Raw genomic sequence first — 23,866 nt, forward strand, 5'->3', positions numbered from 1 at the left:
TGTTAGTCCGATAGGAGGGTGCCGGATCCGAAGAGCCAGCCTCCTATCTGTCCGATAATCTGTAAATAAACACTGCCTCTGGAAACAAACACGTGGCCCTTGTTGCTAAGTCCGCAGGATAATTATTGCGAGATTTTATAGTCACTGGGTTAAAGGTTTTTTAGTCAGGTAAACATGAGGTTTATCGAACAGCTAACAAAATATATTCTTTGGTAACGTGGTGGCGATCACGTTTCATTTGAGTATTTTATACGTCTAACCTGTTGCGACAGATACAATGCTTACTCCTTCGTTCAATCTAGATTTGAAGTTTTCGTGACTGCAGGGATTCATACTCTTTGGTTCTTTCGGTAAAGTCACGTAGATAGAAAAATGAATATATCATGACGTTTCGATCGCAACACAAGCAATCGTCATCAGGGGAGACAAACACAGCAGGATACATTATTTTTTCTACCTACGTGACTTTACCGAAAGAACCAAAGAGTATGGATTCCTGCAGTCACGAAAGCTTCTAATCAAGATAGATATGTTTGATAATTTATTTTTGGGGTCAGGTCGCTTGGGTAGATTGCGTCGTAAACTATCGTCCATGAGACACAGCCAATGCATACAGTTGTCACGCGAATACAGGTGACAATTTATGACTGCTTCGGCAGTGTTGGAGAGCCACCTACACCACTTACCAATTAATCAATGAACGATCACTGGATTAAAACATTTATTTTCCTTATTTCTTGGTCTATCAACAGAAGACGATGATTTGCAATTGGTCCACAAACGTCACGACTCGTAACGTGGCCACCGTCACGTCAAGGGAGTATGCACATAACTCCTATTATCCGTCTTGACACGGGAGGCCAGTATCGCCAACCCTAGAATCCACGGGGTTATCCGGGATTTGACTCGACTTATGCGCAGGAAAAACAATCCCAGATAATCGCGAATTATATTGTTGGAGTGATTTGACACTGAATTCCTCTTACCCTGCGGAAAAATGGAAAAAGTCGCGAATAGCAGTGGATGATAGGAAGGAATATGGCCGCGGGTAATTGACGTTTTCGCGGAACCTACTGCTGCTCCCGCAGATAATAGGAGCCGTGGGTAATAGGGTCGCGGATAGGAGTTCTTCCGTAAATTATTTTGCAGTCAGAGGGATGGAATTTGAAGATGAGTAAAAGTCATCTTGTCCGTGCCCTCGTTATCTACAATGCGGAATTGATCCACGCACAGGCCCGTTCATTATCCGTGCACAGTCGGGGGCCCGGTGGAAATCTTGGTGCGTTTGTCGAAGCGTCCCACGAGTGAATTACGGTCATTCAAGGGCACACACAGGAAGGGACGGGGGGGGGGGAGCGACTGATGTGCCTCTTCAGTGACCAGGAAACAAGCTTACAGCCCCCACATTTAACCCCGTGGGCCATTCAGGAGCGAGTGCTCTTGGCGAGCACCTCTCGAGGTGCCCGTCGCGTTCCTCGCAGACGCGAGGGTCAGCGTGGGTTTGCGCCACAGATGGCCAAACACTGTCGGTCTCCCCGGCGATGCTTCCGGTCACACCGCTGCAACCGGTCAACCTCAGGGAGGCCCAGGTCCAGTTGAATTGCCCACGGTGATGTTAGCGGCGATGGGGGTAGAGCGCCCGTCTTTGCCGTTGCCGGGATTGTGGCGTCCTTCGTGCAGTGCACGGACCATCGGGGGCACGACTCCTCCGCGCACAGGAATGCGGCACAACGGACGCTTACAATGCGCCGCTTGTGCAGGGGTACAGCGCGCACCGCGGGCGAGTTTGTTTCGCATTACAACATTTTGCCTCCGTGAAGTTTTAATTTGTGTTCGTGGATTTGTAAAAAAAAAAATTGGGAAAAATATCCTCGATTGTTGTTGAGAGTGGCCTTGGTGAGAGCGATTGTCTCTACCCCTGTATTTGCCCGCTCTGCATGAAATGTCAGCAGCAGCTAGTAGCAGTCCCTTCTTTTTACACGCTTTTATTTAACTCACTCTGTCTATTGTTGTTGTCGTTGTCGTCGTCGTTGTCGTATCCTCAAATCTTGTAACTCAATTTTAACCCACTTCCCAATGTGGTATCGAATGCAAACTTGGTATACTTATGTCATACTGATGACAATACTATATTCTATCATTAAAAAAATTCAACGATCCTTTTACACGCTTTCTATGAACTCACCCTGTCTGTTGTTGTCGTATCCTCAAATCTTGTAACTCAATTTGAACCCACTTCCCAATGTGGTATCGACTGCAAACTTGGTATACTTATGTCATACTGACGACAATACTATATTCTATCCAAAAAAAAAGTATTTTTAAGTATTACTTATTTGGATGCACTTGACGCAGTTTGTATTTGAAGCCTTCGCTGCTGAGAGATTGGATGACTGCATCAGTTTCGAGCCAATCAAACAAGGGCTCTCCATAAGTTATACGAATGCATCGGGATGAGTTTTTGGATGATGACGTTTCAGATTTAGGATTTTTAAGGGGGCAATTTCGGATATATGTTGTTTTCCTTCTTCAGACTTTCAAATACTGTAATTCCCACTCTGCGTCTTCGTGCTAACTATAGTGACGTCAGCCAACGCCACTGTTCGCAGGAACTGCGTGGACGTGACCTCGTTTTGGGAGACTATTTTTGGGCGACGTTGCTGCTGACCATAGGCTGTGCACCAAGCGCAAAGTGACTGAACGACTCAACACACGCGCCAAGAACACCGCGTGTGTGAGGAGCGGTGGTGCAGCGGTTAGCGCTGCGCTACGAACCCGGCGGCCTGAGTTCTATTCTCGCTGCGGGTGAAGTTGGCCACAACTCCCAGGCCAGATGCTCTTTGGTCAACGAGCCTCGAGACATGAAGTGAAACAAAAAAAAAACATGTATTCTATAATAACAATAATAATGAACAAATGTACTTTCCAGTGCAGTATTATATTATTTAACACTTCCACGTAAATATGGGCACGTAGGTGTTTGCGCTCCATCTAAACGAGTGGAACAGAGGCACTTTTGGGCTTGCATTGACAATCGATGCGGAGGCCAAAATGCCATTTCCCTCGCAGCACTTTGGAAGCGTTCCCGGATGAACTGCCAGGCGCAGGCCTGCACCTGCACCGGTGACGTAATATTTACAGCAAGTAGCACGGTCGTGTTTTTATTTTTGGCGGTTGTCAAAACACCACTGTATCGCATAGCTAAGGCCGCGGCTAAGCAGGTGGGACTGGGCGAAACTGTGAAAGGAAACGGACGAACGTGTTGCCCGTGCCAATGCTTTGCCACGCCGCGTGTCCCGCTCGCTGGAGACTGAGGTGTTGGCTTCAATTGGCGCCACGGTGGTTAGGAGATGTCAACAACCTCGCCCGGTACGCAGGAGGTTTCGTGGGTTCGATCCCAAACCCCGACGCTTAGCCGTGCATTTGGAGTTCTCGACATTGGACGCCGTTGACCTCAGATTCTAACGACCGCTGCGCCCCCCCCCCCCACACTGTGTGCCCCCCCCCCCCACGGTAGTTTTTTTTTAGGTTGTATAGCTTAGGCCGCGCTATGCAGGGGACTGGGTGAAACTGTGAAAAGACACGGATGATCCGGTCCTGGGCCTCCCCTAGGTTGACTCAGCATCAAATGAGTGCCTGGTGTGGTGCATAAACATCGTGTGCCGTTCCGGCCTAGATCGATCGGTGTTACTCGCTGACAGGACATGCCCAGAGTCTGTTAGGGCTATACGGGGGATCTCTTCGTCTTTGGCCTTAAAATCAAACAATGTAAAATAGGCAACATTTCGGACAGTGGCCCTTCTGCATAGTCAAACAAAAGAAGGGACATTGCCCGAAACGTTGGCGATTATAGCCACGGTGCTAATGATGAATGTGTTGAGGTTATTTTCTCATATTAGCGATTTCACTGTCAGTTGTCGGATAAATAAAAACAAAATGTTTGGGGTTTTTTTCTTTAACAGATCGTCCAAACTTTCGTGTTGAGGCCTGATTTTCGATTTTTTTTCTTCTGATGAATCTGAAAATCAGGAACACATCCCGAAAGTTGCACGCTCTCTGACGAATCGAGCTGTGTGTACACGCGGTGCTATCTTCTGTACGCCATTGCGGAACATGAAACAAGAAAGAAACTCTCGCTTTGAGGAGTTCGCATGCAGACGCAGCCTTTGAAACGGTTTTTTGAAGTGCGGAATTGAGCACACACACTCGTGACAAAATACACACAATCAGGACACAGGGCCACACTGCTTAAACACAACCCCCACGGACTCAAACACTCACCCAGGGCTCTACCCAGTCAGGGTTCAACTCATCCCTCTCCCCACCACGAGATGAAACGATACCTACTGTCCACCACTATCACCAATGCCACCACCACTACCACCACCAATACCACCATCAATACCATCATCATCTTCCACCTCCAATACCACCATCATTACCGTCATCACCATCATCCACCACCAATATCACCACCATTACCGTCATCATCATCATCATCACCCCACCACCAATTCCACCATCATTACCTCATCATCGTCTCACCACCAATACCACTACTGCAACTACCACCATTATAACCGCTACCCACGTCCACCACCACCATCATCTTAACCACCACCACAGCCACCGCCACCACCACCACCACCACAGCCACCGCCACCACCACCACCGCTGCAGCCATGACCTGCTGATTTGTAGATATTCCAGCACATCAGTTACCTCGACAAGAAGACAATTCGGAGAAAACCAGGGCAGGTGACAACCCTGTACTTGACAATCCTGAGCAATAGATTTGTCATCATTCTGAAGAGCATTGCCATTGCAGTGAAAGAAATTAGCAATGCCTTATTTTGTTTTCATTCAGGTGAAGTTGGCCACAGCTCCGAGGCCAGATGTTGTTTGCGCAAGGGGCCACTAGGCATGAAAAAACCACCAAGCGCATCGCAGATAAGAATTAAAGTGAAACAAAAAAACACACATGTACTCGATGATAATAACAATAACGAGCAAATGTTCATTTCAGTGCAGTACTGTGTTGTTTAACACATTGTCAATGCACTCTTAGGCGTGCATTGACAATCGATGCGGAGGCCGAAATGCCATTCTGCTCGCAGCACTTTGGAAGCGTTCCCGGGTGAACTGCCAGGCGGAGGCCTGCACCTGCACCGGTGACATAATATTTACAGCAGGTAGCACGGTCGTGTTTTTATTTTTGGCGGTTGTCAAAACACCACTGTATCGCATAGCTAAGGCAGTGGCTATGCACGGGACACGGACGAACGTGTTGCCCGTGCCAATGCTTTGCCACGCCGCGTGTCCCGCTCGCTGTGGACTGAGGTGTTGTCTTCAATTGGCGCCACGGTGGTTAGGAGATGTTAACAACCTCGCCAGGTACGCAGGAGGTTTCGTGGGTTCGATCCCAAACCCCGACGCCTAGCCGTGCATTTGGAGTTCTCGACATTGAACGACGTTGACCTCAGATGCTAACGACCGCTGCCCCCCCCCCGCCACGTGCAGCTGATGTCGGAGCAGCCGAACCTCGTGCGCGCGCAAGCCGAGGGCGGCAACTGCCGCTGCAAGTGCGTGGTGCGTCCGCTGGGGCACGGCGCTTGCGAGCGTCTGCGCGCCGCCGCCGCCGCAGGAGGCAGCGGCCGCCCCGTCGACTCGTACGCCGTGGAGACGGTGACGGCGGGAGGCAGCGACTGCCGCTGCTCTTGCTCCGCGCCGCCCGCATCGCTCAACCCCTGCGAGGCCGAGTGGAGGTTCGACCGCCTGAAGGCGCGCTCGCCCGACCTCGCCAAGGTAACGGCGGAGAGCGGGGTCCGGACGAGAGCCCCCCCACTCCCCCCACACCCCCCCCACACCCCCCCACACCCTGATTCGCTGCACGAAACATTCCGCGACTTTTAAAAATTATGTTACCAGGCCAGGGCCCAACTGAGCTTCGGAGTTATTTTTTCAGGAGCGAGCTGGCGACAAGAAGTGATCGCCCAACGAATCAGCTTATCACGTGGAAATGTGTAAAGCGTCCAAATACTCTAAACGTGCGTTTTTTAAGATGATAAATGTGGAGGGAAAAACCGAGAGGAAACCGGTAGGCAAATCCACGCGACCACGGGGAGAGAGAAAGAGAGAGACACGCAAACTCCAAATATACAGCCGTCAGTGGCCAGGATCGAACCCACGATCTCCCGTATATCGGGCGAGGTAGTGAGCATCTCACCACCGCGGCGCGACTCAATCGTCGCGTTGCTGCGTGCGACCTCCGGTTGTGAATGATCAGGTGACTCGGAGGGTTGATCAGCGATGTCTTAAGGTTTGTAAAGATGTGCGGGCGGGAGTCACGTGGAGGCTGAAGGAATGGCTCGCCGTTGGTTGTTGTTTGCCGTGAGATCTACGGTTCAGTCAGACTCCCCCCTCAAATATGACGTCACAAAGCTCTGCCCCCCACCCCTACCCCAAAAAAATAAAACATCCTTTAAATCGCTTTAAACTATTGTCATTGTAGTGCGTATTTAATGTGGCGCTGCACTCTGATGTTGTAGAAGAAAACATTTATTAAAACGTATATTTAATTAAGTAGAACGTGTTGTCTATATTTATTTAAAGTTGCGCATTTTGATGTGATGTCACATTTCTCAAACCACCCCCCTCTTTGTCACACATCGTCACAAATGTCTGACCCCTCCCCCCAGGTGCGTGACGTCATTTATGGACGGCCCCTTACGCTCATCTCTCGCACATACCAGTGTAACATATTCGTCTGTTTGTGTTGCTGGTTATGGTCTCCCTGAGCCCACTGAGCTGCATAGGGGAGAGAGAAATGGTGCATGGCATCGAACGAGTGATGTTTTAAAAAGCCATACATTTCAAAGAGGCGACGCGCGCTTAACGAACCCGTGGGGAACGTTCAATCCGCAGCTGTCCTCCCTGTCGGAGATCCTGGAGGGGGCTCTGTACAGCGTCGACCTGCTCAAGATCCACTCGTTCGTGACGCGCCTCACGCAGCAGATGACCAAGCTGGAGGAGGTGAGACAGACCCTCCGCCCTCCGCCACGTGGTGGTGTTCCACCGCACGCATCGTGCGGCCTGGTACCCCTGCGTGCGTGTGTGCGCGCACGTGCTCCGACACCCCCTTGTGTCCGCACGCCAACCTGTGAGTGGCCGTATAGCGGGTCAACCCGGCGCCCCGGGTTCGATTCCCGCTCACGGCCAACGCCGGCGATGATTATCCGAACCGGTCCTGGGCATCCCCGAGATGAGTACCTGGTGCGATGTGTACAACACATGGTGTTGTACACGTGGTGTTGTACACACCCACCACCTCGTGTGCCGTGTCCGGCTTTCAGAGGTGCTGCTCATTCAGAGCACTTGCCCCAACAGTCTGTTAAGGCTACACGGGGGATCTTTGTGTTTGTACGACACATCGCGCGTGTGTGTGTGTGTGTGTTAGTGCCCCAGCTGGTGAAGGGGGGTGGGTGAACCCAGGTGCCGGTTCTGACATCACTCATCCACCGGTGCTAAGGCATGTCGTCCGCACAAGCGCCGATCTGTTGCGAAACCACATCACACGACACGAGCCGTTACCTGCAGCGAGTGTGTGTGTGTGTGAGAGCGTGGCTGACGTGTATGGCTAATGAAGCGCACCCATTTCAGTTGAGATGCGGCTACATGGAACGTAAAAAACATGAATTATGTAATCGCTGTCGTTATCATCATCCTCGTCACTGCTGGATGAAGGCCTCTCCCAAGCCAGCACCGCGTCTCTCTAACTCTTCTACGAAGTAACGATCCACCCGGCACCTGTACACGAGCCGACTTTGTCGCTCCATCTCCCTTCGGTGGACGGCCTCTCAGACCCGTTCCGTTCTTTGGCTGCGACTCCTTCGCCGTTCTCGACCATCGACTCAGCCTGCCGTGACGCGCCCTGCCCAAGCCCACTCACTTGAATTCCATCTCCATCCTGCGCGTGCTCTCTACCACACGTCTTCCTCTCTCCGGCTCTCAATGCGTTCCACACACGGCGTCTCTCCTTGCTGCCTTTCGCGCCTCGTTCCATTAAAAAAAAAATGCATCATGTGTCCCGTGTTTTTCCGAGCCACTCTGTCACGGCGGCGAGTGCACGCACGTGCTCATCAGACCGAACTCAACGCTCCCGCTCGCTGAACAATTAGACTTTCGTAAAGACCGCGTGCGAGCCCGGTGGGATAACCCGGGGGGTGACGTGATTTTACCGAAAGAACCAACGAATATGAATTCCTGCAGTCACGAAAGTTTTCAGTCAAAATTGTCAGAGCATGTTTTGTTTGCATGTTCACCTGCTCCTCCTTGTGGGCATGCCACCAGACTGCGGACCGCGCAGTAAAACCACCGCAGTCTGGGCTCCTTCACCGGCGGTGGGAGACGGTAGCCTTGCCGCGGTGGCCCACCCGCGTCGCACGTTTTCACGTCACCAACGACGCAGCTCATGCCGTCAACTCAGCGAATTGGACGTCGTTAAGTTGGAATCCAGAATGAGAATGAAAGTAATGGTACAGCCCTTTGGAAAAACAATCCCGGACGACGGCCTCTCGGTGCCGTGCCGATCGTGTGCGGGTTGTTTCACCATACTTCACCATGCTTGTTGGTGAAGAGGCCCCCCCCCACACCGCCAGGATGAATTCACGTCACCCGCCAGTCACGCGTAGCCCTCGCAGGGAATGGAACTGAGGTCGGCGGGTTCATAGCGCCACCGCCGCCGCTACCCCCCTCACGTGTGCCGAGCGCTCGGCTTTTCTTTCGCGTCCTCGTAAACAAAGCTCCTTGGGACATTTAAAACCATATTAGGGTTGAGGGAAAATATAAACACGACTTGATGATTATTGTTTAAAGCAGTTTTTTTTTTACGTGAGCAAAGGGAAGGCTTTCCCTGGTCCACCACCGTCGCCGCCGACTACGCGAATCACAATTTGCACGGCTCCCGGCGTGCCCGCCGTCGCAGCATAACGGTGGCTGATCCGACGGCAATTGGCGGCGGAGGGATTCTACGAGAGGTCGCGAAGGTGGATACATTCTCTGGCTCGTGTCGTGACGGGCGCTGAAAGATCCCCCGACCGTGTCCGTCCAGCACTCGCCGAGCTGCATTGGCTTCCGGTCGCCGAACGACTACGTGACACGGGTACGCTCGTGCCACACTAAGTGCTTTGCCACAAATGAAGCCCAACACCTTGATGATCTCGTCAAGGCGCATGAACCATCATCGCGTGAACCTCCGGTCATGCTCGCAGCGGCGGCTTTTTGCCAGTTACCGAACAAAGACGGTCACCGCATCGCGCGATTTCAGATGTACGTCTGCGGCCGTCTGGAACGCTCTTGCTTCCGATATCAGGAAGCCACTGGAGCTGCACACTTTTAAATCATCATCATCTAGATTGACAAACTTATTTATTTAGAACTTATTTTAATGTTTAGTTTGGTGTCCGTCTACACCTTCTATTAGCACGGTTGGCTGCGTACGGTGCGAAAGAGGTTCAACAAATTAGCCTCCCACCCCACTCGACCGCACCCCACCCCCTCCCCACATTCCCGGGGGATTTCGAGGCAATAAAATTTAAATTTATTCCAGACCCTTACATTTTTTTTTTTACGAGCGCAATGTGGATCTGTGTCTCTGGCGACCACTGTGACCGATTCTGGTTCGTGTCTCGCGTCACTCACGCACGCACACACGTGCACATTGGCACGCGTGTCACATGCACGCGGATGTGAGACTATTAAAGTCGTAAAACAATTTTTTTTATTTTAGCAGAGAAGGCCCCGCTGAGCTGTGGAGCTCTTTTTCAGAAGCGACCTGGCTATCACAAATGATAGCTCCGCAAAGTGGCTTATCGCGTGGAAATATATAGCAGCCAAATACTCTAAAATGCATGTTTGTAAATTTGGAGAAAAAACTGCAGGACCCGGAGAAACATCCACGTGACCACGGTGAGAACTTGCAAACTCCAAATTTACAGAGATCAAACCCACGACTCCCTGTATACCAGGGGAGGTAGTTAACATCCCATAGCCATCGTGATGCCCCTGTAATGTTATGATCCACCCATCACCTGCACTTGATGGATTGGCTGGCTGCTGTAGTGGAAGGAATGTACAACCCCCACGTGTATGACCATATTGTGAGGCCCCCGTACGAGCATCTGCAGTTCAAATGAGATTTTATTGGACATCACTGATGGAGGCCCACATTGCTTTAGCCATATACAGTCATCGGCCGTGATGAATCCACTGCTAGATCAATGTCTCAAGCCACACCGCCATCTCTCAAGATCCCTGCGGTGTAACAATCCACGCAGCCCCTGAACCGATTTCATCCGCTCCATCTCCCCCATTGGACGTCCAGTGCAATCTCCTTCCCAGGCCCAGCCATTCACTTTATTCAGCGGTTCGCTTTAATGTCTCCGATTTGTATTGTGTTGTCTGATCCATGGGTTCCTCTTGTTGTCTCACAGGGTAAAGCTTCTCCATGACCCTCTGAGCACTTGTTTTTGCCTTTGTTCTATCTAAATCGTGACCATCCATTATTTCTTATTGATCCAGGGGGGGTCATCTTCACCCTCGTTGCTGCCCTCTTCGTTGGCTCGCCGTGTTGGGGTGGCTTCCGTTGAAGGCTGAGCAGCACAGTCCTAGAGTCGCAGATGCTTCTCAGTGGGGGACTTCTCACTCACTCAGTCACTCACTCAACCACCCACTCACTCAACCACCCATTCACTTAATCAACCATCCACTCACTCACTCATGCAATCAACCACTTAATAAATCAACCACCCACTCAACCACCCACCCACCCACTCACTCAACCACCCAATCACTTAATCAACCATCCACTCACTCACTCATTCAATCAACCACTCAATCAATCAACCACCCACCCACCCACTCACCCACTCACTCAACCACCCATTCACTCAACGACCCACTCACTCAATTAACCACACGGTTAACCACCCCGTCGCTTAATCAACCACCCTCTCACGTGTTAACCCCCCCCCCCCCCCGCACCGCACCGCACTGGAGTATTCCGATGCAATAAAAACAATGGAAGGACTACCTGCTGCCTCTCAAGGAAAGGTGGAGTTGGAGTTTACCACTGCCTCAGAGCTGTCGTTGGAACACCGGGGGGGAAAACCCTCCTGGGATGGCTTCTCCATGAGTTCACAGTTCCCCGTGGCCTCTCTCCCCCCGCCGCCCCCGCTCCCTCCCCAACTGCGACCGCAGGCCGTGAACGTGAACCTGACGCGGGAGAACGAGGTGATCAAGGAGAGCATCGGGCGCCTCAACGGGCAGATGCACAAGTACGAGAACTACACGGACATCATCCTGGGCATCAAGAAGGAGATCTCGTCCATCGGCCTGGCCCTGCTGCAGAAGGACTCGGCGAGCACCCAGGACGTCCGAGCCCAGGCACGGGCCGGCAGCGGGGGGTGTGGTGGTGGGGGGGTTAGGCATCTGTCTCCCGGGGCACTCCACGACCTTCCCAGGTCACCGGCTCGATTCCGTGTCCGCTGCTGGATGTGAAGGCCGCCGCACACCACGTGGCACGATGATGGTCTTCTTCTTTCGTATGCCATTGTGAAAACAACAGTTTTTTTTTAATGATCGTCAAATGAATGCAAATGTTCGTCATCCAGTCCAATGATGTGGTTGACGCAGTGTGGATTTGAGCAATACCGCCAGGATGTGCGTGGATGGAGCATTCATTGGTGATGTGCTTGATAGTTTGGGCGATTCTTTGATCTTCCATTTACGGAACGTGCACGTGCATCTGCCGTGTCGTGTTCGAGCGCGGTTCAGCGTGGTCCATAGCCGTCGTGGAAGAGAGAATCCCGCTACTTCCACCGTCGGATCGTGATTCAGACCATGATGGCCACGGTGGTTGATTGGCCAAACTGCACGGCGGTCGGTGCAGGCCCGGGTTCAGTGCAGATGCCGCTGGCTGCTGAAGTTGGCCTTGGCCGGGAATTGAACCCGGGGTTATGGATTCACGGCGCGCGGTGGACCAACCACGGCGCTGCTGCGTCACCCCCTTTACCGAACGCTGCGGCCCATCTCGCCTCCCTCCCTGCCTCTTTTTTTTTGGTCTTCCGAACAGAAGAAACCAAAAAAATTCTCAGTCATTCGGCACTTTGCTTCGTTCATAATTTTTTGTTGTTGCTTTTATGGCCTCTTTTTATGTTTGTTAACAAGAAACGCGGTTACTCCCTCCCTCCGCCCGGCACGCCGCCGGCCTCCCCGCAGGACACGGCGGGCCCGGCTAAGGCGGCCGAGGCCTCCAAGCCGGCGCACGGCAAGGCGGCGGCGGCGGCAGCGGCCGCCTCCAAGAAGCAGGAGGCCGCGGCGAAGGTGGCGCGGGAGAAAGAGAAGCGGGGGAAGGAGGCGACGGGGAAGACGGGGGTGCAGCCCCGGGCGGCACCACCCCGACCCCGTGCTGCCCCCGTGCCGGCGGGGAGAGCGGCCGTGCTGCGGGAGGTGAAGTACTACCGCACGGAGCGCGGGGACGAGCGGCACAGCGACGCGCGCCACCGCAGTGAGTCCCCCGCCGGCCACGGCGGCGCTCGCGCCCTCGCGGTTCGACGCGTGCGGGCGTGTGTACCTGGCCTCAAGGTGCACATAGCCTGGCACAAGCGTCGTGGTGACGTTACCGCCACTTAGTGGCGAATGGCGGTTGTTGTGTGTAGGATGCTTCTGGGGAGTTAGAGGCAGTCGCCCTCTGGCAAAAATGGAGGGCAGAGGAGTGTCGGTCAGATAAAACACAGAAAGTTGGTACAGTGGGGAGCACAAGATGGTGCATCTGCCAGCCATCTCAGTCAGTCAGCCCATGGTGCCTGGGTCTGTTCAGTGACCTGCCATCGAGCCTTCGACACTTTACGTGGCCTCAAAGTGCACCTAGCCTGGCACAAGCCCCGTGGCGACATCACTGCCTTCTTAGTGGCGAACGGCAGTTGTTGTCGTTATATGTGAGTGCATGTATGTATGTATGTGGAACTTCTTTTGCATTGTACGTAGCCAACTGCACTAATCGGAGGTGCGGGGCAAGGAGTGTGTCTGTGGGGAGCGGTAGTTTGGTGGGGAGTGGTAGTGTAGCAGTTCGCGCGCTGCGCTATAAACACGGCGTTCCGAGTTCGATTCCCGCTCACGGCAACCAGTGACGATAATTCTCACTGATGTTAACCCTAAGCGGGAATTGAACTCAGGTCGCGGGGTATCGTAGTGCAGTGTGAACGAACGCTCCTATTCAAACACACTCACAAACCAAGACAAAGACCCCCCCCCCTCGCCCGTGTCGCCTTAACAGTCTGTTGGGGGCAAGTGCTGTTAGCGAGTAGCACCTATGAAGGCCGGCACGGCACACGAGGGGGTGGGTGGGCAGCACCACGCCCGGCCGCCTTTGTTTCCCCGTTGTCGATGTTTTCACACTGCACCGGGTACTCATTTGAGGCATGCATCTAGCCAGATGGCTCAGTGGTAGAAGTGAACGGAAGGTTGCAAGTTCGAATCTTAGTTTCGGGTGCACTCAGCTCATCGTCCCTTCTGGGGGTCGATAAATCGGGTACTACTTTGTGGAGAAGTAAACAGTGGTTGTCCCACGAATGGACGTGACCCTGCCCACGGGAAGGTGGAATGTCCACCACGGGTTCCGGTGTGTAAAACATGGGAGCGAGCACCAATGCCCCCAATTCCCCCAATTCCCCCAATGCCCCCTTGAGCAGACACTCGCTCGGGGCTGTTCTTTTGTTTATTCATTTCGAATTGGCAACAAATTCCTGGTTTCCATTTAGCACCTTCTCGTCGCGTGAGGAGCCCGTTACTCTGCGAATGGCAAGGCAAACTCTAACAGCTTGCCATGAGATACACTTACAGAGAACGGGGTTGGCTGGACTGTGTGTGTGTGCGCGCGCGTTTATCTGTGATTTGACAAATAGCCCTCGGCGTTGCCTATAACGGAGCGCCGGTGGCAAGCGCTGTTAGCGAGAACCGGTGAAGGCCAACACGGCACCCAAGGAAGGTGCTTTTGGCCAGCACCCGGCCACCGTTGTCTCCCCAGTGCTCCAGTTCACTCAGTTAAGGCTGAGTCGACCTAGGGGAGTCCCAGGACCGGTTCAGATATTCGTGGTACTTGCCACACCGCCTGCATGTACGCCATGCCTGCTTTAATAGATGCACACTGACAGCACTTGTGTAGGTTATACGGGGGATCGTTGTCCTTGTATCTGAGTAGCTGGATGAGAAACGTTATTTTATTTTTTTGGTAAAATTTTGCTTGGAGGGCGCCACCACAGTTCTGAGATGTTAACTACCTCGCCTGGTATACAGGAGTGCGTGGTTTCGATCCTGGCCCTGACCCCTGTATATTTAGAGTTTGCATGTGTCTCTCCCCGTTCTCGCGTGAATTTTTCTCCTGGTCCTCCGGGTTTTCCCTCCACATTTAGAATCATGCGTTTAGAGTGTTTAGCTGCTAAAACATTTCCACGTGATGAGCCACTTCGCTGGGCTATCATTTGTGGCCAGGTCGCTTCTAGAAAAGGGCGAAACAGCTCAGTGTGCCTTACCTGGTCAAATAAAAGTTTCGTTTTCAATTTAGTTTCGGGTAAAAATATAAACGCCCTTCCAAAATCACTCACCCCGCTCGTAAACCAGACGAAACACGTGGCACACACTTGCTTTATATTTTGTGGAACAAATCAGTTGCTGATGTAGCCGCCGCTGCCGCTGCTGCTGCTGCGTTGGCAGTGGTGCACAAGTACAAACAACAACAACTCGATACATCCGTCAATAATAACATCGTGGCCTTAAAAAGAAAAGTGTGTAAGGCGTTACGTTTCGGGCCGCGGCCCTCGCTCATGGTACAGAGGCCAGAGAGGTACTGCCACGAAGAATGGCCTTTGCTGGAAAGATCACCTATTATGTAGCTTTTGTTTAAGGCCACTGTGTCATTGACAATATATATATATAATTTGTTGTTTTAGACAATGCATTTTCCTTCTCGCCTAATTGAGAAGTTTTCCCTCCCAGTCGATGCTCCATCCTTTGTTGTCCTTCCCCCCGCACCGCCGATTAGCCACGGCTGGCTACGTACGGTGCGAAAGAAGTTCAACGTACACAGAAACACACACCCTCCACACACCCTCAACCCCCAAGGCAGTCCCCTCATTCACAAATCCCTCCTCTCCAACGCTTACTGCCCTTGCTGCCAGCTCTCTCATTCTCACGACCCTCCTCCTACAGCACTCGTGAGCCACAAAGGCCGCATTCAAATGTTTCATCAACTCAACCGGCCAGGCCGTCGTTCGGCGGGAGAGCGAGCGGCTCGCAATCGGAACGGTTGCGAGTTCAAATCCTGGTTGGCGGTTGCTTCGGCTCATCTCGAGTTACACTTTTGGGGATGTCGAAAGTTGATTTGTCGTATGGATAGACTCATCCCCGCCATAGGAATATGGAACTTCCACCACCGGCTCAGGGCTGTAAATGGGAGAGGAGCACCGTGACCCTCGGTGCTTGTTCGAGCAGGAAATCATTTCGACTGGTCAGTCGAGCTCCCTTCGTTGTGCAGTCTTCACGACGAGACTGCGGTTGACACCTGCCCAAGGTTGCCAAGCTCACGCAGATGCCACACCTGATGACTGTTAAGCACGGAGGCCAATAGCCCGGTCTTGTTTTCTTTAGGCCGAACAAAGCACGTGCTGGGGGGTAGGAAGCGTGTGCAGGTTGGCCGGTCACGGTAGACAGGCCTTGGAGTGCTCTCCAAGAAAGCCGCCTCAACGCTCACGCGAGCCGAGTCACCGGCTCGCGTGAGCGCGGCTGCTTTTGAATGCCTCCGTTAAAGTTTGTGGGTTTTTGGCCAGCTTGTTGCGACATCGTCACCAGAGGCCCGGCGTGCGAGTGGACTCTGGGCAAACGCCCCTTTGACGAATAGGCGCGACGCAGCGATGGGCGGCAGCTGAAGAGGAACGCCTTGCGCACACTTGGTGGTTACGCGCAGATCAACCTTTGGCGACGGACATTCCTTTCGGTTGTTTTGAGAGCGGTAGCCGACCACCACGCGGAGAGAGACATGTAAATTCCAAATATACAGCAGGCATCGTCAGGGTAGGGGTCAAACGCACGACCTTTCTGTATACCAGGCGAGGTAGTTAACATCTCGCCACCGTGACGCATTCCATTCCCTGTCTGCTGCTCCGTCATTATCCTTGGACCGTCGGCGATTGGACCGCCAGTGCAAAAAGAGTTGGAAACGTGACCTGCCCATCAGGTGGCAGTGAAGCAAAGAGACGACCGTGGATTGGTTTCGTCCTCGTTTGGGCTCATCAGTGCAGGCGAGCGCCAATGGGGGTCGCCGTAGGAGTGTAGCTAATAAGCCCTGTCTCCACATATGGGCTACCGGAGGCTTAAGGCAGCTGTGGTCTGTCATCAATGTGCCTCGTGCCTGGAGGCACCCATATGTGGAGAGGGCTTCTGCTCTCTTCTCCAGAGACCCCCCACCCCCCCCCCGATTGGCTCTTTGCCTAAGAGACAGCGATCATTCACATCCAACACGTCCCGTGACTGATGAGAAAACTCTTCGCAGCAGGAGAATGCAGCGTGCAGGCTGAGAGCCAATATTAGACACAGCAGCACGGCAAAGGTGTGCTGCCTGCAGACAGCACTTGCAGACGTCTCCTGTTCGTCCACGTACACATATAACACTGACACTTTCGGTCACTTCCCCACACTCTTACACTTTAATTCTTCACGTAATTACTCTTTGGTTCTTTCGGTAAAGCCACGTAGAAAGAAAAGAAAGAAAAGCTATTTATTTATTATTTAATTTATTTTCTTTCTACGTGGCTTTACCGAAAGAACCAAAGAGCAATTCCTGCAGTCACGAAAGCTTCAAATCAGGTTTTCTCCACATAATGTACTGCATAATGTAGCATTGAACTATCTTGTTCATTGGCCGTGCCATACGGCAGTTCACCAGCATCTGTTCAAGCTAGCCTGACGGTTCAAAGCTTGCTTGTTTGGAACCTATGCTGCTGAAATGACGCACTACCAGGAGGCCGTGCGGATGACGGATAATGTAAAACATCCTTTTATGTTCATGTGGAATACATTGTTTGCTTAATTATTTTGTATGCATGTACAGTATGTACGCAGCCAACTGTGCTATGTTGGCATTTAAATTCTCCGCACACGCAACGATGCTCTTGCTTAGTCTGTGTGCCCCTGCTCTGCAGACACTGTGCTGGCCGGAGGAGAGGGGCAACCGAGACACCACCACCACTACGTGGGAGCCTCTGCCGGGAGAGACGAAGCGGTGGCCGACAGTGCCGGACCAACCACCACCGCTGCCACCACCACCACAACCACCAGGGCCACCACCACCACCACCACTACGCAGAGCACAACAACCACGACCCGGCCCACCACAACCACCGAGCCTCCGCCTGAACCGACCACAGAAGGTGGAGCGCACGCGACGTTCACGTCACCACTGGTGGCGTGCACACAGCGAGCTCAATTGAAACTAAAATATTTTTTTTTATATCACCAGGAATGAAGGCCCCACTGAACTGTGTAGCTCTTTTTCACAAGCGACCAGGCCGCAAATGATAGCTCAACGAAGTGGCTTATCGTCGTGTGGAAATGTACAGCAAACAAACACTCTCAACGCGTGATGTTGATTCTAAAATGCGGAGGGATAAACCGGAGGACCCGGAGAAAAATCCACGCGACCACGGGGAGAAAATGCAGACTCCATAGGCGTCTGGGTTGGCATCGAACGTACGACCTCCTTTATCCCAGGCGAGTTAGTTAACATCTCGCCATCATGGCGCCCCTGTTAGTTTCGAACAGCACACCGATATCTGTAAATAGCACACAACCTCTGTCCATTATGCAAAACGCTATCAGCATTTCCCGAAGAAGTGCATTGTGGTCCTCTTGTCTTATGTCACGACTGTCGAAATATATTTGAGCAAACGTGACCCCACTGACAGCAGCAGTGATGCAGTGATGGACAACTGTGGACCGGTTTCATCCTCATTAGGACTCATCAGCACAGTGCAGTCACCAGTGCTCAGTGCTGCGCAGTGTGGAGTCACCACTTCCACATTATGGGTTGTGGAGACTCCCACACATCTGCAGTGAATGCCGTTCGTGTCACAAGATGTATTATGATGAACTTATTAATATTATGACGATGCGGGTGAAAGGCATTAATTACGCACTTCAGATGGCGGTGGACGTTCGAAGCGGACCGCGACCCTCAAAGAAACGGCGCTGCCCCCCCCCCCCGTGGTCGCCCCCCCCTCGTGATCCGTGGATTAAAAAAGGTCACAGAGACGCCGGAGTACGGCAGCTCAGAGCAGTTAACGCGAACGCCGTCGCAGGAGCGGCACCACGTCTAGCGCAACTCGTCCCTTTCTTACTGCGCGCGACGAACGAACAAATTCATTAAAGGTGTCACGTATTTTGTCGAGGCGCACCCCGACGCCAAAGTCAAGGACGCGCGCCGTGTTCCCGGGGTTGCCGTCGATAACCTCGCCGTCTCCTCCTCCTCCCCCCCCCCCGCGCCGCCGGTGCCGCCGCAAGCGCCGTCCTCCGCGTGCTACGGCACGCTGTCCACCGTGGCGGCGCCCGTGCAGCACAACAGCTACGGGCGCAGCGAGGGCGCCTGGATGAAGGACCCGCTGGCGAGCGACGGGCGCATCTTCGTCACCAACTACTACTACGGGAACAGCATCGTGGAGTTCCGTGGCCTCGACAGCTTCAAGGAGGGTGGGTGGCCAGGAGACTATCCCCCGCCCCCCCCTCTCTCTCCCTAAATCTAAGTGCCCTAGCCATGCCGGCCGTGCCACCGCTCGCGCTGCGTGGCTCGGTGAGATTGGAGCAATTGGGCGAGTTTCAACGGGTATCAAGATTCTAACAACAAGAACAATTTTGTAAATTTATTTTGTAGCTAAACCGCTCGTTTGCATGCGATGCGCTCCTCTCTACGTTGTCTTTTGTGATTTCCGTCTAGAATTATGCATTGGTGGTTCAACACCCGTTTAAAGCCCTGAGCCATTGATGGGAATTCCTCATTTATATTGGGGGGAGGGGGGGGGTTCAAGCATGAACCATTAGATAACCACTTTTGACTTTCCAACAAATTGGTACTACCACAGATTCAAGCTGAGTGGGAGTAGTGCTCTAATCGGTGATGCTCATGATTACGTGTTAAATAGCTTGCTTCGAACGAGGACCCGCATCTAACAGAGAGGGCCCTCCATGCCTGTGAACATCTGGGAGTTCACCGGCATGTGTTCAATAAGAGGTTGAATCTGCTGATGATGCCGCACTGAATCAATCAAAAAACCAGGTCGTGAACTTGCAAACTTTCGGATCGCGAGCCGCTCGCTCTGCCGCCTCTAGAACTCTACGTTGCCCCTCCAGGAGTCGAAACGAACTCGCCGTGATTGTTGTGCCGCACCGCTCCCTCCCCACCGCCCCGTCCAGGCCGCTGGAGCAACATCTACAAGCTGCCCTACAACTGGATCGGCACGGGCCACGTGATCTACAACGGCTCGCTCTTCTACAACCGCGCCTTCTCGCGCCACATCATCAAGTACGACCTGCGCGCACGCCTCCTCGCCTCGTGGGCCCTGCTGCCCGACGCCGTCTACGAGGAGACGACGCCCTGGCGCTGGCGCGGCCACTCGGACATCGACTTCGCGGCCGATGAGACGGGGCTCTGGGTCATCTACCCCTCGGTGGACGACGAGACAACGCGGGTGCGGTGGCGGTTGCCGCGGGCGTGCGAGCGCGCGGGCCGGCCGATCCAAAAATAACTTCCCTCGCGTAAAGACACAAACACAAAGATGCCAACCCCCCCCCACCGTGTAGTCTTAGCAGGCTGTTGGGGCAAGTACTGTGAGCGAGTAGCGCCTGTGAAGGTCGGCACAGCACACGATGGCGGTGGGTGGCCAGCACCACGCCTTGCCGCCCTTGTCTCCCGAGTGGCGATGTTTCTACACACCGCCACCAGGTACTCGTTTTGAAGCCGCCTCGACCTAGGGGAGCCCCAGGACCGGTGCAAATAATCGTCACCGGTGTTGGCCGTGAGCGGGAATCGAACTCGGGCAGCCAGGTTCGAAGTGCAGGGCGCTAACGGCTACACCACCGCTCCCCACGTCCTCCACATATACACGATTACACCATCGCGCACGTGTTTAATTAAGCACAAAAAGCAGTTTTAAAAAAGTGAGTTGTCAAAGGGGCCTTCGAGAGGGATCAATGCATGTAGTGCTTAATTATCCGGGGTAGCTCGTATCAAGCTAGAACAGTGTATCGTGCACGTGGAGAGGTTCACGCGGGCTGCGTGCTCATCGCGCGCCCGCGAGATCCACGCGGAGGTGCTGATCGCGATGCATGCGGCTCTACCCGCCAGGAGGACGTCATCGTGCTGAGCCGCCTGAACGCGAGCGACCTGTCGACGCAGCGTGAGACCACGTGGCGCACGAGCCTGCGCCGGGGCCACTACGGCAACTGCTTCATGGTGTGCGGCGTCCTCTACGCCGTCGACGAGTACAACCAGCGCAACGCCACGGTGTTCTACGCGTACGACACCCACACGAGCACGCAGGTGGCCATCCGCATCCCCTTCACCAACGAGTTCGGCTACACCACGCAGATAGACTACAACCCCGGGGACAAAGTCATCTACGCCTGGGACAACGGCCGCCAGGTCACCTACAACGTCACCTTCATCTACTGAGCGTCGGGCGCTCGCTCGCTCGCGTGGCCCCGGCCCCGGCCTGCGTGGACGCGGGGAGGGGTGACCGACCGCTTCTTTTTCACGAGGCTCTGGCCACGCGACGTTCGATGGGAGCTCGAAAAGCACATCTTCGCCGCTACTCTTTCCCCAGCGAGATAGAGGGCCCCGGCAAACGGAATTTGACTCTCCAGCTCACTGTGGTGCGCGACCGTGGCCACCGGGAACGGAACCATGGGACGTGTCACGTAGACTCAATGCCCGATTCACCAATACGATGGAGGGCGGCGTCATCACGGCAGTAATTAGACCACTCCGCTACTCCTGACACGGTCATCTAGCTCAACCACCTCAATGCAAAATCATTATTGTTCCTCTACACCAACATCATCCACATGAAGGAGAAGTCACAGTGGTGGAGCCAATTGCTCCGGGGAAGCTCCGTTGCAATGGACCCCAAAGCTCATTTGGGGCCTCCACTGACCCAGATTCAAGCCCTGGACTGCATCGGTGCCCTTGCTGTCTCCATTGCCACGCAGGGAGCGGTGCACTCTGCTGCAGACGGCCTTGGACATTGCTGATGGGGTTTAGGTGAGTGGGGCAGAATAGATGTGGGGCCGAAAACAGTGTTGTGGCTTTAGGTGCCCAGTGGCCCCTTAGCCAGCGCTGTGTGTGAGGCTACTGCGGGACGTGTGTTGGGGTTCTGCCAAAGACAATCTGCAACCCAACTGCCAATGCCATCGTTTTACAGATCGCGCACTGAGATCCAGTGTGGGTTTTCTGCGTGACGCGCACGGGGTGCGAACCAACGGAATTTCGTTTTTTTTACGTAAACAACGTAATTGGTATCGGCCAAATACCGCAATGCTAAAATGTAAAAACTTGCAAGTTGCAATTGGGATTACACGCAGCATCAGCATCAGCAGCAGCAGCATCTCGCTCCACTACTGCGGAAACTTGGGGGAGGACTCCGACTGAGAATGAGCCTTGAGACTCAGCGAGATTTTCCTGGGTAATCAAGCATTGTAGTTGTCGTAGTTATAATAAATACGTGGCTGTGACCGGCTTGTGGAGCTGGTAGCCGTGACATCGTGCCGAGTTGGTAACTGCCGAGATCCTGGGTTCGCCCCTGAGACTGGGCGGGCTCTTCGCTGAGGCTGATGGCCATGGTCAGGGATCTGAGCCATCGCCCCCCCCCCCCTTCGAGTGCCTGGGTTCGTCAGGAGTCCCACTCGCCATCGGGGGAAGGAAGCAGCGTGTCAGGGCGACAGGTTGGGTGGCGCAGTGATAGCCTGGGTTCGATTCACGATTCGGGTTATTTTCTGCAAGGAGTATGTACGTTCTTCCCCTCTCCTGCATGCTTCCTCCCACGGCTAACAGAAAAGCATTCAACCTAACTGGCATTAGCCAATATTACCGACAAATTACCTAGGTGAGATTACGAATAGCAACATCGGATTGCAGCTGCCCAGCCCGGTTAGTGGTGGCATCAACCTGGAGAGGCCTCTGTTCGGCAGTAGATAGAGAATAGCTGCTGCTGCTGCTGATCCTGTACTTTTGTTCATTTTGTGTAAGCGAGTCGTGCTGTTTCGTGCATCTTGCTCGTTCATATGCCTTCTGTGGGCCACGTTCGCCGGATTTCTCTCGTAGGCAATGCGAAAAACCTGGACTGGACTCTTCATGTGCCCTGGAATTCAAAGTTGGCCCATTATGCGGTGACTTTAGGGAAGTTGTGTTTTTTAAAGGTTCCCACATCTTTAGGGTTATGGTTGCTCAAGGGGGCATCGGCTATGTATGCACGTATGTTGAACTTTGCACCGCACGTAGCCAACCGTACTAATCGGAGGTGTGGGGCAAGGACAACAAACGAAACACACAAATCAGTTATAAAGAAATGCATTTTAAACCTCAATTTAAAATTGCATGGCTCCAGTGGCTTCCTAATATCGGAAGGAAGAGCGTTCCAGACGGCCGCAGACGCGCACACCGAAAGCGCTGTGCGACGCGGTCAACCGTCTTTCTTTGATGGTCAGTCCAAAGCCGCTACGAAAGCGTCGGAGCTCTGTTCGATACGCACTGCCCTCGCTGGACTACTACAGATCATTCAGGGACGATAGCCAGGGCCGTCCAGAGGTGGGTGGCGGAGGTAGGTGGGGAAGCAAAAGCGGCGATTTGACCCGGGTCACACGCAACAAGAGGTGACCCACCAACATGCCCGTTTGTTTCGTCACGTGGCTTCCGGGAACCTCTGGGCGGCCCTGGGGGACAGGCTAGGTGCTGTCATTATTTATATTTCAGTTGTTTAATATTCACGACTCTCGTTTGCCTTTTTCACATCTCTGCTGTGCGGAAACTTTTTGCTCGGACCCACATTTGAGAGACGTTTCTCCATGTGTCAAGTCTCTGCACGTACCTATTTTATTGTGTTGTTTTTTTACATGCCGAGTTAAAACGTCGAAAAGAAAGCCTCGTGTGGATTGTGCAAGTGTTGCGTACGTGAGTTTTAAATACATTTATAATGTTCCACACGTGGCTGGGAGGTCCGGTTTGTCATCGATCAAACTCGATCCCTTACGTTGGCGACACATGCATAACATCGTGTAAGTGAAAATGTTTGTTTTAAGGGTTATGCAAATCGTCAGTAACTTATATTGCAAATGTGACAGGCTAATGGGACACAAACAAACGAGAAAACGATACGGTAGATATAAAATAAATTTGACATGAACGAAGCGCAAAGGATTGTGGGATTCCACGTCCGATCGTAGCGGGGTGCGAGAGTGCTTGAGGTCAGGGGGGGCTGTGATCGCAAATACATGTTTGTCGTCGAGGGGATGACACCAGCATGGCCACAGCTGAGGGCCCCTTCTGGCCGCAGGGCATGCCGTTATGTACGTACGTATGTACGTTGAACTTCTTTCGCACCGTACGTAGCCAACCGTGCTAATTGGAGGTGCGGGGGTGTCGGCACGCATGGAGGGTCGCTGCACGGTCAGGAGCAGAGCTTCACAACCTGTTTTGTATGGCCCCCACCGCCCCACGTGGCCCCCTAGATTACGAAGGCCGCAGTACACAGAGAGATCACGTGTCCACGTC

General features: G+C 53.3%; 1 protein-coding gene across 1 annotated transcript in view; it reads left to right on the plus strand.

Moving 5' to 3' along the window:
- Positions 1-23,509, plus strand: part of LOC144733941 (olfactomedin-like protein 2A) — a 29,740-nt gene extending 6,231 nt beyond the window's left edge. Inside the window, 8 exon segments of the mRNA XM_078615967.1 lie at positions 5,521-5,805; positions 6,925-7,032; positions 11,257-11,442; positions 12,277-12,565; positions 17,253-17,480; positions 18,610-18,795; positions 19,516-19,790; positions 20,447-23,509. Coding sequence (XP_078472093.1) covers positions 5,521-5,805; positions 6,925-7,032; positions 11,257-11,442; positions 12,277-12,565; positions 17,253-17,480; positions 18,610-18,795; positions 19,516-19,790; positions 20,447-20,773 — 1,884 coding nt within the window. The 3' untranslated portion in view covers positions 20,774-23,509.
- Positions 23,510-23,866: the final 357 nt, after the last annotated feature.

The sequence above is a fragment of the Lampetra planeri genome, chromosome 49 (assembly GCF_965212315.1).
Source record: "Lampetra planeri chromosome 49, kcLamPlan1.2.h2, whole genome shotgun sequence".
NCBI classification, from domain to species: domain Eukaryota; kingdom Metazoa; phylum Chordata; class Hyperoartia; order Petromyzontiformes; family Petromyzontidae; genus Lampetra; species Lampetra planeri.